Genomic DNA, 17,230 nt, shown 5'->3' on the forward strand with positions numbered 1-17,230 from the left:
CCCCCCCCCCCTTTCACTAATAATTTTCATCTCATGAAATGAAAGTTTTTCCAGCCAAGTAGAAAAATAGAAAAACCAAAACATCATGATGCAACCCAAGTAGTGACTGAGAACATCAATTCCCCTTTTCCGACGAGTCTGTCCTGTGCAACTATCATTTAGCTGTTGCTTTCTAGCAGATTTTTTTCCAAAATCCACAAGGAAGAAAGCACTGCAGAAGCTTCTGAATCTCTTATGGAACAATTCTGAATCTCTTATGGAACAAGTCCATCTCACAAGCTAGTATCTTGAAAGGGGTCACAGTTAATACTGGTCAACTAATCTAAAGCAGCTCAGAATCAGTACCTCAATCCAGAACTAATTCGTCCAAAAATATAGTAAAATTGCTTCCAAATTCTAGTTCATGTATCAAATGCCCAACACCTAAATTAAATTTAAAGAAATTTTCATTCATGTGACGCAAAAACTAATCCATACGCACTAAAAATTGAAATTTTGCAGCATAATTGGGGAAAGACAGTGTGAAACAGAGTATTTCATGGATAAAGGACAAGAATCGCTTACAAAATCACAACTTTTCCGTCGGAGCACTCAACTCCGAACCAGGAACAGGGATCATTGAGTCCATCATCATCGTTCCAATTCAACAGAGCACCAAAAGGATCTGTCATCACTCCCTCCCGAAATCTCAACAGCGCCAACCCTGCATGCATCAATATCCTAAATAAATCACAACCCACCAACTTCAAACAGCTATAACTGCAAATAATTTCATCATAGCAGCAAAGCTCACATACCCTCGGCGTTAAGAGACAAACCCAACCGCCAAATATTATTCAACAAACACATCACCAGCAACACCACCATGCGAAACCTGAACCTATTGAATCTCCAACGCTCACCCATTTCGATTTTCAAGAAGACAAAGGAAAATTCCTATAGGATAGAGCAAACAAAGCTCTCTCAATTGGGAACAAACCCTTGAAAAAATTAAAAAAACCCAGAAAGAAAACAATTCCAATTTTCGAGTTTCGGAAAGAGAGAGGACGAGGAAGAGATATCAAAAGGGCGTTCTCGCGTCTCTGCAAGCTTTTCTGGACCAATAAGAGTTGACATTTGAAAAACGCGTTTATCGGTACTATTTGACTATAAAAAATAGCCGAAAAGTTACCGAAACTAAGCAAGAAAGAAAGGAAATGAAGGAAGCAGGGTAGGATCTCTGCTCTCCACTAATTATTCTAAGCTGAAACCCCATTAAAAGCCAGATTCGGGAATGTTTCTTTTGCGTTTCAGTCTGACTTTTCAATCCACAACTCTTCAGTTTCTTCTTCATCTCTATCAAATCTTTATCTTATTATAGAATTACAAACTCCAGAGATCAGAATCGGACAGCGACACAGAGATAGAGAGAGAGAGTCGTTTGACCCGTCACCGACTTCTAATTCACCTTTTGTTGTGTTATTTAGAAAAGCTTTTGTGTTAATTTGCGATTTTAATGCCTTAATTACAGCTATGGGTAATGTTAATCCCTGTGCTTATCTGAAGAGAAACAATGGATGGGGAGAGGGCCTACCTTCGATTCCAATCAGATGGTCATCAGAAGGAAAGGAGAAGGTATAACAGCTGCATCATAGAAACAGTGGGCCCAGCTCTTAATTTTACTGGTTTTGTTTAATAATCCAATTTGTAATTACTCTTAGTGTTATATCACAGTTTAGTCCAATGCGAAGCTTCGTGGTACTTTCTTAACTGGAATTATTAAATACAAATCAACGTGGAAGCCGAGGTTTAATTATCCTGGGAAATTTTTGACCAAACAACCCTTAGGATACTTTTTACTTTCTCGTGATTGGTCTACAGTCTAAAGTATAACGTCAGTGGAAGAGCCTTTGGTGGACTAAACGAAGCCCAACCCACCCACTGGACTCCAAAGCAACTTGCGGCGTACATTCTCCGGAAGACGCAGCGTCTAACCATTGGTTCTCTCTCTCTCTCTCTCTCTCTCTCTCTCAACTTAAACATTATTTTATCAATGAATTATTTAAAAAGGAAAAATATTTTCATCTTAGAAATCATGAAAATGAAATCTAAACTTTTCGATGGAGACTTGCATCCACATGGGTAGAAAAAATGGGCCCATTGGTGGGGTCCATGGTAACTTAAAGCATTTTTAATTCAATGGGCGTAAACGACCCGTCTGACTTCGGAGCCACCATGCAGGTATAGTAACTTATAAGAGTATCCGTATACGTCTGTATCAATCTAAGTAGTAAGCCGTATCGGATCAGGATCGGACAGATCGGTATATACTGGTATGTTATCAATACCTTGTTGATCCATGCTTTAGTGGTAGTCTAAATTCTCTTCGAGGTGTTTTTTTGTTGTCATCAAAATGATAAAATCAAAAGCATAATAATCTTCATTAGAATATTCATTGTTTTATATCCAAAAGTTATTTCCAATTAAAAGGCAAAAAGTCAAGATAAAAATAGATAGACACAACCCGTGTGCCAACACCAATGCGTGTGCAAAATGGATTATCATAAATGAGGGGCAGTGGTCATTTGAAAGAAGCAAGAAAGATAAGGCATAATGAGGGTTAGCTTGCGATACATTGATAGTGTGTCCGACCTTTTTCCAAAGGTTGGTAATGATTTTTACCATTAAATTATTATCCAATTTATCTGCAAAGGAAGCTGCAAACGGTGGGTCTCAAACCCTATCTCTTCCAAAGATTGAATGTGTGTTGCTTGGTATGAATGTTAAGGAAAGTTGATAGGGTTGTGTAGGGTTCTATGTCCCTCAAAATTGGTTGAATAGATAAGGGTAGAGTCGAAATCTGGGAAGAAAAGGATTGACAGTGCCTCATTTTTTCAGTATTGGACTAAGTCAAAAAGATTCCTTTCTCCATAAGAAATTATCGCAAGGCGTTACATTGAGTGATGACCTTACTATGACAGCAAAAGCCATTATCTAGAGATGTCATTATAAAATTCTTTTTTCACTGGATTACACCTATTTTAGCTTAAACAGTTGGGCTCTAGCATAAGTTTAAGAAAGGTGATTTGACCCTTTTATCTTTCACATTTTTGGATATAATGGTAAATAGAATAGGAATTAGTAATAAGTGTGGCCCAGTGACCTCCTTTACTAGCCACTCATGAGTCCTTAGTTTGATACCTTATTGGTCGCTATCTAACCCAGCGTGGGTCTTGCACCATTGAGAGAAAAAAAATTTACACCAAGATTTTTCCTTCTCTAAATGTCAATCAAAGGTAATAGATGGATCTAGTTTTCCTTAATCTACAATGAATAAGAATCCTTTTGACTGTGGGGTTTCATAAGCATGCGAGAGAGTATCGAGAGGACATTTTGGGAAACATTCTGAAACACCTTAGCGTTTGTAAACCCTAGAATGGTGCACGGTTGAGTAATATATTATTACATGATGTGGCAAAAGTGAAACTTGTCCGAAGGTTTATGGTTGATTATGTCCTCAAAAACCATCTCTAATTCTATATAAAACTAAAATTATCTGACTAAGTCAAATATAACTCCTTTCATTTAGTCGTACTCTTGGGGGCAAAATCCTAATCTTAAGAGGAGGCGAACCACTGCTATTGGAGAACTGAGAATTGAGGATACACATCATTTGAAATCTACTACGTCATCCTTATCTTATTATGATACCGCTCTTCATGTACACGATATTTGACTATATTTGGATTACAATAAATATTAGGATCCTGTAGAAGGAAAGAAAAGGAGGAGGAGTGGGAGGAAGAAGAGGAGTTTCTCACATGGGAAAAATTGGAGATTAAGAAATAGATATTTTTAATTTATTTTTATCCAAAATAATTATAAAGATGGGGATTTTTTTAATCTTTTTTTATTATTTTTTATAATGTTCTTAAGTAAGTCAACTTCTAGAATTGTATAAATTTTATTTGTAATAGAAGTTTAAGGACCCGCTGCTGTATAAGTTTTGGATAAACGATGGGAGGGTCCTGATGTGGCATCCCCCCCCCCCCATTATATGATCTCAATGGACATTCACTGTAGCCTTATGAAAATTCAGTCCATAAGGGATAAGGTTTTCAAGTTTGACAGTTCACTTTTTTCTGTTAACAACGGGTATCCAGGCCTTAGGCCTTACTAACCCCATGGGCCCATACTGACCCCACAGTCACATGGATTGGGTCATACCGAGGTTGAATGAGAACCATTCAACTTTTACTGAAAGCAATGAAGAGTACCAAACACTTCTGTGTGAGTGGCCCAAGATGTGCCTAGTAGGAGTCGAACTTAGGACGTCCGAATTTACGGTTCATACCAAGTTCGTTACTCACCAACTGCGCTACCCCCTTAGGTTAAGTTTGACAGTTCACAACTCCAAATAACCGAGTCAAGATCGTTTGCTTACTTTTATTAGGTGGCAAATTGGATTGTGCTGAAATTTTGTGTATATGTACACCCTAATGTTCTATTATTACATGTCAGATTCATTAGGAACATAATTGGCCATGAGGAAAAATAGATGAAGAATTTGACACGGGTGAAAGGGACTGACGTGTAAATATACAATAGCCATCCAATTGACAGATTTATTTTTTGACCTTTCCACATAGTGAAGTCCCCGATTAGGGATCCCCCTTACTTGGGTTGCTGACTACGGAAACTTTTGCCTAAAAGGACAAGGTTTTCTATATCCTACGGCTTCTTAGACACCCATGTACTAATTGGGGTGAATGAAAGCCCTAGGTTATGATTCTTACAATTGGGGGTTAGGAGGAGAGAAAGAGTGTGTGTATGTGTTAGACCTTTTTTGCGAGTGGGTTTGTGAAGGAATTTGCACAATGGCATTTCCCATAAGAAAAAATAGAAAATTTTCAATATAGCTTCAAAAGGATTTTCAAGTAATCCAACACATAAGAAATAGCTAGCTTTGCTTCAATCATACATAATGAAAAATACCTTCTCCACTCATTATGTGAATCCCATGATTGGAGTTTTGTGTCCTCCTTACACATATGCCCCCCTATTTATGAGCTGAAATTATCCCTTGCCAATGCAATCCACCTTGTCAATCTTTATCTTCTAAATATGAGGTGTGTGGGATTATTGGGGGGTTCAAATCCTCTGAGGTGAGGACGGCCTTCGCATGCACGCTAGCTGTTGGATCCTCACTGCCACTAACTGCCTCCTCGCAGAAGATTTTTTTACATAATACTTCTCCTACTATAAGAATTCCTTGTCTACCCCTAGTCACATTCTATAGCAATAATGTCAAGAAATCTTTTCATTACAGTGAGGAGAAACACGAACTTATTATAAAACTTACATTTTTATAAGGACTAAGTTTTCCAATACCCCTAGAGAAAGAAGAATTTCTAATCTACTGATGTTGTGCCCATGTGATGTGACTTTTTCATCATTGATTCCCATCCCTTGTTGTATAAGGGTTGAAGCTTCCTTTCCCCATGCCAATCCAATAGTACCGATAACCATTGTGATTGAGGGGAATCCTCCGTCATCATGGGTGAAAGGAAACTCAATCCTTCTTATATTAAACATAATAGTTTTTTTTTTTATTCAATGAACCGTAGGTGTCAATACAATTCAATACCCTCAACAAATGATATTCAAGTCACTAATAGTGCAGCATACTCAACTCAATTCATGCATTTATCTTAAGTATATTAAAATATATTAATTATTGCATACATACATTATATAAAAAAATAATTATTAGATATAGACTGGATATAAGGGTTCCCTAGACTGATTTTACTAGATCCAAGATTAAATTTTATATTATTTTATTATTATTATTATTATTGTTATTATTATTATATAAACAGAGGCTACGCAAGTATTCTCTCTCTCTCTCTCTCTCTCTCTCTTCCTGTCCTCCTTTGACAAAGCATAACCTATCCCCTAATTGCAAGTTCTCCATATTACTAGGTTGGAGAATCCTATTCGTTATACATTTCACTAAGAGAAACTTTGTCATATTATGAAGTCTATATCTCTTTATTACAATGTAATGATTCTTACATTTTTCATTTCAATGAAACCTATCAATAAATGTCAATTCTCTCAATAAAAATAATATTATTATCACTAATAGTGCACTATAGTATACCTAACTCAATCCATGCACTCTTATGCTAATTATTAAGATTTATTAATTACTAGATACTAAGTCTAAGAGTTCCCCCTAGATTGGCTTTACTGGATCCAAGATAGAATTATTATTTTATAATAGAAAAAATATTTTATGCAGGGGAGTTTGGCGAAGTGTGACCCCACATCCAGACATGTGGCAAAATGATCGGTCCGTTCCCTATGAAATAGAAATGATGTTTCTATGGATGTTTTCTTGTGCACTCCTATTGGCCTTAACGCACGCCCCACAATAAACACTTCCTCTTTATAATATTAGAGAATATCAGGCATGTTCATATGGGGTTAATAAATGATAGATCAAGAATGAAACATGGTCAACACTTCAACCATTGGATAATTTTGATCCGTGATGATCGTGTATATACACTATTCATATGCTATGGTATGATTTATTGAGAAGGTTGAAAATTACGACCATCCACGTAGATGGGGCTTTGGGGATCCATAGTTTTATGTTGCGTGACGTGGATGGGTTAATGAGGGAGAAAGACGGGCCCACACTGCGTAAGGACCATGGTGATGGGTAGCACATCTTATTTTATTTTTTGTGGTTTTTTTCCGGGTTCTGGGCCGGATCCACGCCTGGACCACATCTGAACCATATTTCCAACCACTTGTGCACAACAGCACAAGGCTGGGACCCGTGAAAATTTAATGGAGCCCCATGGAAAAGTTACTTTTGTGGTGGTTGGAGCAGACCCGTGACCTGAAGGTTGACTCGCCTGACCTGATTAAAAGACTATACCCAACAATGGTTTTTGGTATCGATTTAGTATAGGCCGTATTAGCATAGATTGTCATCGATATTGATACTTGAGCGTCCCAAATTAGAGTATGACATTGAGAAGTCAAAATATGGTGTAATATCGGTATCAGTATCTGCCAAAACCATGCGATACAACAACTATTACTTAGTCTTATCTTAAGTAAATGAAATCGGTTATATGGATTCAATATCCATACCTAAAAATAAGTTGCTAATTATCGGATCATTAGAAAATTATGAGAAGAACCATTGAATAGTGATGGACGAATAATATTAACATATGGAGAAAGTTTTCCTCCACCCCATGAAGGTCCACCATATCACTCTAGGATTCGAAAAACTGTTATAAAGTTTTCCTTAAAATATCTTATCACGCACAACTTAAGTTCATCAAAGAATTCTCCTTTACCATGGCTTAAAGAAAACACAGTCCTTAACCTATTGTGCCATCTTCCTCCCAACTTATTACATAAGTTAAGCATCTTAAAAGGTACAAAAGAAAGTAGATTGAATCTACACTCCACAAAACCGCATCAAACTTTGTTCATACTCTTCCATAGGAAAATAAAAAATCAATAAAATTAAAAAGAAAAAAATTTATTTATACTCTAGTGGCTATGGGCCAGATTATATCCTACGTCAAACATATTAAATCAAAGTCATTTAGATAGATCTACACCGACAACTATGACTGGGATCCTCTTTGCTTAGTTGAGCGGAAGTGAAAGTGTAGTGAAATAACATTACTAAATGTAAATAATATTCTAGATAAAAAAAATTCATGCAATTTTTATTTATTTATTTTATTATTAGGGAGAAAGAATGCTACTTATCTTGCGTTCTCCATGTTCTGACATAGCGCTCTGTTTTTTAGAGTTGCGAAAAGATGTCTCTACCTTCCTTTCCCCTGCAAACAGGGTTGTGTCTAGACATGGAAATGCAAATGGGTAGCATTCCTCCAATCATCTTTCCTTATTATCACTAGGGATAAAGAAACTTAAAAGGCAACATGATTTCTACATCTAGATATAAAGTGGGCCGAAATAACAATCCCACCCCTTATGAAATGTGAAAATGTTGCCCCTATTGATGTTTCCATGTGTGCTTCCATTGGCCTCCTACGTTGGTGCTAAGACCATGCTACCTTTTAGTCTCCCTCATTATTATTATTATTTTGGGAAGAAGAACACTACTTGGTAATGTGGCCTTTGTACCAACATGGGACCTGTAAGAGCATCAACAGGATGGATATTTTGTATTTCACAAGGGCAGGGTTATCATTATGCCTCCCGTGTGTTTGGGGCAAGACCACACAACCAGGTAACATTATTTTCTTTTATTATTTTATCTTTTGTAATTTTACATTAAAAAATTCAATTTTATAGGGAATCCTTTTTTACTTTTTCACATGGAAACAAACAGAGTGGAAGTGAAGTAAAGTGAAACAAAAGAACACCCTAAGGTAAAAAGATGTTTGTTGATCACTCCACTTCAGACCAAACGTTCCCTAATGGCTTATGGTGGTCAAACCCAGGAGTAGAAACTAGAAATTTTGTAGATAGTAGATTGAGATGGGCTGGAAACTTGGGACAAGTCAAAGTAGATTCAGGCCCATGTGATACAATCGTATAAAATGGGCTAGTTTGTAACTTGAGCAAACAGAAGTGTGAGGAACTTGAGGAACTGTCGATGAAGCTTCACTACTACTCCGATTGCGTGTATAAGACTGTGACGCGGAGACGTGTAAGAGTGGATTCTGGGTGTGTCTGGACTAGGCCCAGCCTCGATTACAGCTGTAAATTTGGTCCATATAAGGAAACCCACGCGCCAGTTGGGTCGGGCTTTCGTTTTTTAACAGGCTAATTGCCACATGGTAACGACTAACGTGTAGGGACCACTACCATCCTCCGGCCATTTGGAAGTCACTGGTGGGACCCAGGAAGTTGCTCTTCCTTGAAGAAGACTATTTGCAATGGGCCTGATTGGGAGACACTTGGGACTGAAGAATTTATCAATTTGGAGTTAAAGAAGTCAGACATTTTCTGTTCTAACTTGATAGGAATCTATTATAGTAAATTGATGTCGCGTTGTAATGGTTAAAAACCATGTGACATTGACAAATCTCTTAATATTTAGATGTTTCAGTGGTTTCTAGCTCTTTCAGTGCAGATAACTAACAACAGAAAATCCTCCAAACTTGCTTTCCTTCAAAATATGGATTATTAGATGAGTATTTGGGTTAGAGAAGTGGTTATGATTAAAGTATATTAATTATTCATATGGAAGCATGTTAATATAATTTTATTTGTTGTTCACAAGACAAATTTTGGGCCAATTAAGTCTGAAAAGTGTGCAAGGGAGAAAGGTTTCTCTTTTTATATAGGTAGGGAAGAGAAGTAGATAATAGTAAGAAGGCTTGAATTCGAGACTTATTGGTGAGAGTAGGCTTTTTGTCCACCACAACTCACCAACCACGCGAGTCAACTGTTGTTAATAAGGATTAAAGATGATTTTAGATCTTCTCCCCTCTCTCTCGCAGGGGAGAGGAGTTACTCTCCAACTACGCTTCTCATCTGCCATGTGTCCTACCCTTTGTTAGAGGAAATCCTTTGTTGCAAAAGGCTGATGTCCAATGTACTTGTAAGAAAACCACCTAGGATGATGAGGGAATTATGAATATGGCGAATGTTTATGAGTCTCTCTCTCTCTCACGAAATGGCTTCTCTCTTTGGGCTTGAATATATAACTATTAATGGAAAAGAAGCTTACCCATGTGCCCAGACATAGAGGGAGCAAAATGATCGTCCCACCACCAATGAAAGGTAGAAATCCCACTTCAAGTTGATGCTTTCGTGCATTTTCATTGGCCCCCTTGTTGGTGCAAATGCCACAATGTCTTTTAGGGAACCCTTTTTCCATAACTAATATTGAAAGGCTTTGTCAATGGCTAGTTAGAAAAGAATATAGAAAAAACACCTTCAAATCAAGTCGGGAAAAATCCAAGTACACTTAATTCCTAAAGGACTTCTTGCCCCTCTAAAGGAACTTTGTAAATACAACATGATTTGTAATATATTTCTAGGATATACCCAAATGGTAAATTCTAGTCTCCTATATGCATTCTCATCGTATTAGGTTGGTCATTCTCTATTAATTTACTAATTTTGCAATGTTTTCATCATGTATAGACTAGCATTCAAATATTGTATGGATATGGATTAATAGATAGATGTTGATTGACAGATTTGCTTGGATAAAGCCCAATTAAGAGTGATCTCCATACAAGTTAATGGGCTTCAGTTAAATATCTTGAAATGTAAAGTATAGAGTAATGGGAGAGATCCACTTATTCTTATTTTCAGAGTTAATCCACTTTGTTGTCGATATAAAAATAGTTATACTTATTAATTGATATTATCACAAGTTGTATAGAGGAGGGAACAAACAATACTAACAAAAATAATAAAACCGCAATCATAAATCTACAGCACCGGTTTATGGATCTACAGTACTGCCGCTGTAGAGAAATTTCCTTGTAGTGATCGCACCATTCAATATTTATACAAAAAAACATCAAACAAATTTTTTTTTTATTCGATTCCTCAAACCATGGTTGAGAGAGAAATCAAGAACAGATTTTGTGATAAATTCACATTTCGTCAGTTATTAACATCTGCATGGGCTGGACAAGCTCTTCCAATAAAAATTTCTTTTGCTCTGGCTAAAATGTATCTGACGCATTTGTCATTTTTCTTTTCTACTGATTTTGCCTGAATGCATTTTCGTATTATTGGATCAAAAGAAGGGTTCCTCACCAGGGTTGGGTGAATTTCTTACCCCACACCAATGGACATGTATAGACTTATAGTCCACATTAGGGTTACATTATCAGGATAGGAGAGAGAAAACAGAAACCCATGAGAGTGGCAAAAATCCTCAACACGTAAATTTACCTGCATGTATATGTTAGGTGATACGCATCCATTCTTATGAGTGAGGGTGATAGTACTATGGCATCGTGGGGAACTTTTCCCTTTTGAATAGCATACCTAGTGGTTTTTGAAGGTGCTGTTATGGACAATTAATTTCTGCTTTTTCGGATCATGACCATGGTTTCAAGTATTGGTATCATACCGGCCATATCGTATTGTTATTGGTCTCAACGTAAACCCAACGGGGTAGCATAGTGATGAGCAATGAACTTGGTATGAGCCGTAAACTCGGACGTCCTAAGTTCAACTCCCACTAGGCACAAATTGGGCCACTCACACGAGGTGTTTAGTGCTCTTCACTGATTTCAGTGAAACTTGAATGGTTCTCATTCAACCCTAGTATGACCCAGTCCATGCTGTTGTGGGGTCAGTATGGGCCCACAGTACTAGTCAGGCCGAAGGCCTAGATACCTGTCATTAGCAAAAAAAAAAAAAAAAGAAGAAGATTACAACAAGTATCAAAGTGATTGTTCTCCACAAGAATTGTCTGCCCTTCATTCACTCCCTATTAAAACATCCCAAAAGAACCTATTTTATTTTAGGGAAAAGGTTGGGTATGCCGCCGATATCAAGTATGCTAGCACCCATTGTGTCTATCTCTCTCTTCCCTTTTTCTGAAATGACCCTCATATCCTTCCTGAATGATACTTCATCATGTGTTCCTATTGGTGTTATCCGCTAGCATACTTGATATCGGCGGCATACATATCCCTCTCCCTTTATTTTATTACAAAGTTGGATGTAATACCGTGTTCAACATCATCTATCATAGATTTTTTATTACAAATTCTTTATTATTATTTTATATTAGTAGTGGTAAAATAGGTATTTAGGCAGTTTTAAAGGGGTCGAGTCGGTCGGGCTAAATGGCTCGGTTCAAGCAAGGGTTTCTTAAATGATCTGGCTGGTCGGGCGCCCGACGGGCTAGTACCCTGCACCGTAAACGCCTATTTAATAAACATGTCTGGCCTTTAGTGAGTCAGGCTAGATCGGGCCTACAGGTGCAGGCTCAGGATTGACACCCCTACCAATTCCATCCCCTAAATCCATGATCATGACCGTATAACCATCACAATGATGAATTGAGAGAGAGGTTGCAGACTACAAAGCAGATTGATTTGAGGTTTTAATTTGTTAGTCTTTCTATATATTTCTAAATGTAGATAAGACTTGTGGTGTACCATGGTTGCAAGATCCAATGATGAAGCTTCAATTCTGGTTTGGATTGTGGGATTGAATTATTATTATTATTTATTATTATTATTTTAATGAGATGTTGTAAATCAATGTAATATCTTAGATAGAATCAGGAGTACGTTTGGTAGATAAGTGGGTGGAGTGAATAAAGCTTTTAAAGTTGAGCGGTTGTGAATCAATAACTTACTGATGTTGTAACCTAACATCATTCAATGAAAGTTCCTTTTGAGAAGGTATTTCTTCACTTTTGGTGAAGAAAAACTTGGAGTTTCCTAATCGAAGTAAGAATCTATCATTGAAGTAACAATTTTCATTTAAAAAAATAAAACAGAAATTCAATTTAGATATATATATATATATATATATATACAAGTACTTCTTACCATGTATTGCCTAAGACGGTGGCTGGCCTACTGTTCACATACCATAGCATCAGTAGTCACAAATTGACTAAAATCAAATGACACCAAAGGCTATCAATGGTCCATAGATTTTCTTTTCTTGTACCGCATTTTTCTTAAAGGGAAATATGTCCATGTACAATCCACACTGGATCTGACCAACTGCCTATAGATTGATAATAGCCTGTGATGTTCCCCAATACGCAATCCTAAGGATTTTCTTCCTCAGCTGAAGCTGAAAAGAAAACCGTCCCTAAAATCAAATTAAACTACTACAATAGAGAGGCAGATAAAAATGAGGAAGATAATCCGTTATCCATCCAAAAAGAGAGAAAAAAAAAAAAATGGAAGCTACTCCTTCATGAATTGAATATCCTCAGCGATGAGCGATGAGCGATGAGTGACAGTGAATATTCAATGGTTGGGAAAGTCCTGCCATGTACCTCAGCCGTCGATTCCTCCTTGCAGGCGATTTTGATGCTAGGAAAGCAACCCTTTTAAAGGGTTGTTAATGCAATGCTTTTGGTTTGACACAATGGAGGATAAACTTGTTGTCCCAACTAAGGGTGTTAATTGGTTCGATTTCGGTTTAAACGGTGCGGATCAATTCGGTTCACATTTATTTGACTAAAACCATAACCGCACCATTTACTAAACGGTTCCACTTTCTGAAACTGTGACTGTTTAGTAAACGGTTTCGGTTTCCACGATTTCTAAACGGTGTCAATTTCATGATTTTAAACGGTTTCGATTTCGCTTTATTCCATACGGTTTGTAAAACGGTTCACAATCGGTTTGTTATAACTTGCAACCATCTCTAAACTGAAGATCATAAGCTTATCAAAAAATAATTGACAACCACAAATAAGAGATTTTATATTAACGATGGTATGTCTCAATTTGATAATCTAATGCTACTTCTTTGCATGACCATTCTCAAACGTATAGAATTAATATCATACAATATCCAAATCCAACCTTCTACAGAATAAAATATTAAAATGACAGGTGGTTTAGCCAAAACACTCCATTTGTGATAACACATGGTAATATATATGGATTACATGTTCATGATCTAAAGCCTAAACTTGAACTGAATTGCAATAAATCATACCAAAGCAAGATGAACTCTTAATTTAATTGTTAATTGTTATACGGATTACTGCCCCTGCTTTATTTAATTGTTATACAGATTAATCAGATTGGTTTAAACGGTTTTAAACAGTTCAGTTTAAACGGTTTCAATTCGGTTTGAAACCAACAGGTTTCGCGATTAAAACTGACCCGACCCGTTTAACTAATTGGCCTGAAACTTGAAACCATAATCGCACCATTTACTAAACGGTTTTACAGTTGCAGTGTAAACATATCGATTTTGTTTCGATAAATGGTTTCGATTACAAATTCACATCCTCAGTCCCAACTCCCAATTATCAAAATTGACAACTAACGTTCCAATTGCTCTGAATGTATGAATCATTTATGGATTGCCTTTATAAACAACCTATTCCATTGAGAATAAATTTCCTTTAAAACTACTCTTATGCTATCCTATCCTTACGGATTTCAAAGTTTGACAAACTCTATTAGACTATCACCATCAGTAGGGTTTATAGTCTCATATGAGCAGTGAACCCAAGCAATAGATAAGATGGATACCTACCCCAAGAGATAGCTCCGTTGGTAAGAAATCATGCCAAAGGATGGTCCCAAGTTTGACTCTTATGAACTAATTTCACAGTTCTCTATGGATTTTTGTTTTCCCTGATTCATACGGGTTGGGGAGTCTCTTACAGAATCGGGTTTACCCGATAACCCCCCCACCCCACCAAAAAAAAAAAAAAAAACTAACACAGCTATGAGCGTATGACAGGTCAACGAGTCACGACCGTTAGCTACGCATGAGAACGTCAGATGTCACCCTCTATTGAGGATTACGGAAAGGGCATGTGCAATTATTAGTTGGATTAGCGAAAAAGGATTAAGGGAAAGTTTATTATGATTAATATCGTTTATCCACCCATTATTATATTTAATTACTATTTAAGGCTTTAAGCTGGTGGGAGCGGAAAGGACTGAGAGACACCAGTTCACAACTGACTACCCATGTGTGGTGGTCCCACGCGTACGGTCATTTCCGACCCACCACTTCTTCGTGCTTTTACAGCTCAATTCCCGCCATCCAAGCCTTGCCTCCAGTCCAGCCTCCAGGCTCCCACAATACCGTTAGATCAGATACTCTGTATCGCACTCCTCCTCCCACCCAATGCGGTCAACCACCGTATCCTAACTCCTGACAAAACACCACTCACTCACCTGACAACAAAAGCGAGTGAGCGACACATGACACCATCGCTGTCACGTGTGCGTGAGGCCTCGTCATGGGATCCACGCGTGTTCACATTTATCAACCCAATCCAATTGAAGGCAACAGAGATTTAGACGAAGGAGTATTGATGCGATAATGTGCGAAACTTACATTATCACTGTTTTGAACAACTAAATCAAGAAAAAAAATAAAAATTAATAAAACATATCCTTCCCTGGTTTTCCCTCCTTCCTACGCTACAATGGTTTTTGATTTTTCTTAACCCAAAAAATTTACTATTTTGTAAAAAAGTTAAAAATCCCTTTCTTTGAGATTCTTGGGTGTATCAAAGCCTACGGAAGAATAACAAGAAGGGCACCTGATCAGACCGTTCACATTGCAAGATGGGCAAGTCCTGAAGCCACCTTTTTCCATGTAGCACTTATGGCTGCCGTTGCACTGATCGCACAACACGAAGCGATGCCCTCCGCATTCCTCGCAAACACCTGTGTCCGCCGCCGGAAAACCTTCCACGAACCTCTTCAGCTCACCGGTCTCGTGAAGTTGTCGGATCTCTTCTGCACCGCCGACGTACCTACCGCTGATGAAAACCCTAGGCAGCATCAGCTCCTTACTACCTAAGATCGACTTTAGCTCTTCCAATAACCCAGCGTCCATTGATAGATCCCTCTCGTCTATGAAGACTCTGAAACCTTTTAGGATCGATCGAACAGTTCTACAGTCCTCGAAGGTCTTGCGGACCACACGGAGGCTGGTGTAGTAGACGACGATGCGCTTCTCTGCTCCTGGGAGAGAGATTGAGATTGGCGGCGTCCCAGGATCTGGTGGAGGCGGTGGCGATGGGGAAGGCAAAAGATTGGTCTCTGATGGAGGAAGTGGAGGGAGTGATGCGGGGCAGGACAAGGTACGGAGTACTGCATTTGCGATGCGAACGCGTTGGAAGATGTTGGATTTCTTACGGCGAATTGGATCCGGCTCTTCTTTGAATAGATTCTGAACATCTTTAAATGAAGAGCAAGAGAAAATCGCTGAGTTGTGTGTTGGAATTGGACTTCGACTTGGTGATTTTCTCCATGGCGGCCACATTAGAGGTGGAGAACAGAAGAGAAAAAGAAAGACTCTCTATCAATGAAAGATAGAAATCAGATTGGGAGAGATAAATGGAGCTCCGCTTCCAATTTTTCTTTCTTGCTTTAGAAGGCCTGGGAAGGTGGGTTTGCTTAAAGTGGATGTTTTGGTGGGATGGACGCACTGGAGCTGCGATCTGCAAAAGTTAGGAGTTGCAGGTTTTGAGAGGTGAGGGTTTGGCTTTTCCTCTTCTAGTGGGGCAGGGAAGGTTGATAGGAGAAGGGTGGGGGGAACGAAAATTGTTTGAGAGGGAAAGGGGAGTAGTGTGAGAAAGAGAGAGAATTGAGGGGTTGTTAAAGTTGTTTAAAAAAAAGGTTTTTTCCTGAGACTGAGATTGAGATTGAGATTGAGATTGAGATTGAGATTGGGAGGATTAGTAAAGATCGTCGACCAAGTCAAATTTTCTGGTTTCAGACCTTAATATATTAACTGGGACAGTGGGAGAGGGTACGCAAGCGCGGCATAGGGAGAACGCATCAAGGAGGTATCGCACAAACATTTTACATAGGAGAGTGGTGAAGTTAATTTAGGTATGGAAGCAGATTGATAAGACAGAGAGGTGCATAGTTAGCATGATGATCTGTCCAACAACTCAACATTTCCTTATTAACCTCTACATAATACATTATTTTTTGGTCGGTTTTATTGCTGAGGGAATTTGAAAGGAAGGAAAGTGAGATAAGGTTTCAAACCTAAAGTGGAAATTTTTGTAATCATTATTCAAGTAATTATATAAATTTTTTATATGATAATTTCTTGATGTAATTTTTATTTTATTTTTGTTGAATTTAAGAGATTTATACATAAAGTAAAGTGAAATTTAAGGGTAATAAAACGAAATTTAAATTGTTTTGCAGTGAGCAATGAGGTACAATAAGTATTTAGCGATTGAGAGCTTTCGGACAGACGCCCCAAGGTGTTCCCAGTCACCAAATGCTCACTACATTGGTGCATGGGCTATAGACGATTTTCACGTCAATAGAACGTTATCTTATTGGTTATCTTATTGGTGTAGGTACATTGCCTGTGTACAAATCATGCTTCTACCCTCTTTTTGCACTCCCATTGGTTGTGCATTGAGACTCCATTACGCACCAACAACAAGACGATCTCATTCTTTCATTTCGAATAGGACCAAACTAAGGGGTGAAACAATGCTAGGCTGAGCCCGATTTTGAAAAACCCTAACCCAACCTTGAGCCTTGGGTACACATCCCCATGTTCCCAG

At 38.0% G+C, this 17,230-nt stretch overlaps 1 protein-coding gene and 1 long non-coding RNA gene across 2 annotated transcripts; both read right to left on the reverse strand.

Moving 5' to 3' along the window:
- Positions 1 to 358: 358 nt before the first annotated feature.
- LOC122088076 lies at positions 359 to 1,306 on the reverse strand. The gene is made up of 2 exons (XR_006142965.1): positions 798 to 1,306; positions 359 to 703 (listed from the first exon to the last, which is right to left on the reverse strand). It is a non-coding gene; the product is annotated as an uncharacterized LOC122088076 (long non-coding RNA).
- A 13,676-nt stretch (positions 1,307 to 14,982) lies between these two features.
- LOC122088422 (uncharacterized protein At5g39865-like) lies at positions 14,983 to 16,328 on the reverse strand. Its single transcript, XM_042657690.1, has one exon. The coding sequence runs from the start codon at positions 15,958 to 15,960 to the stop codon at positions 15,166 to 15,168; it is 795 nt and encodes a 264-aa protein (XP_042513624.1). The 5' UTR covers positions 15,961 to 16,328; the 3' UTR covers positions 14,983 to 15,165.
- Positions 16,329 to 17,230: the final 902 nt, after the last annotated feature.

The sequence above is a fragment of the Macadamia integrifolia genome, chromosome 9 (assembly GCF_013358625.1).
Source record: "Macadamia integrifolia cultivar HAES 741 chromosome 9, SCU_Mint_v3, whole genome shotgun sequence".
In the NCBI taxonomy this organism is placed as follows: Eukaryota; Viridiplantae; Streptophyta; class Magnoliopsida; order Proteales; family Proteaceae; genus Macadamia; species Macadamia integrifolia.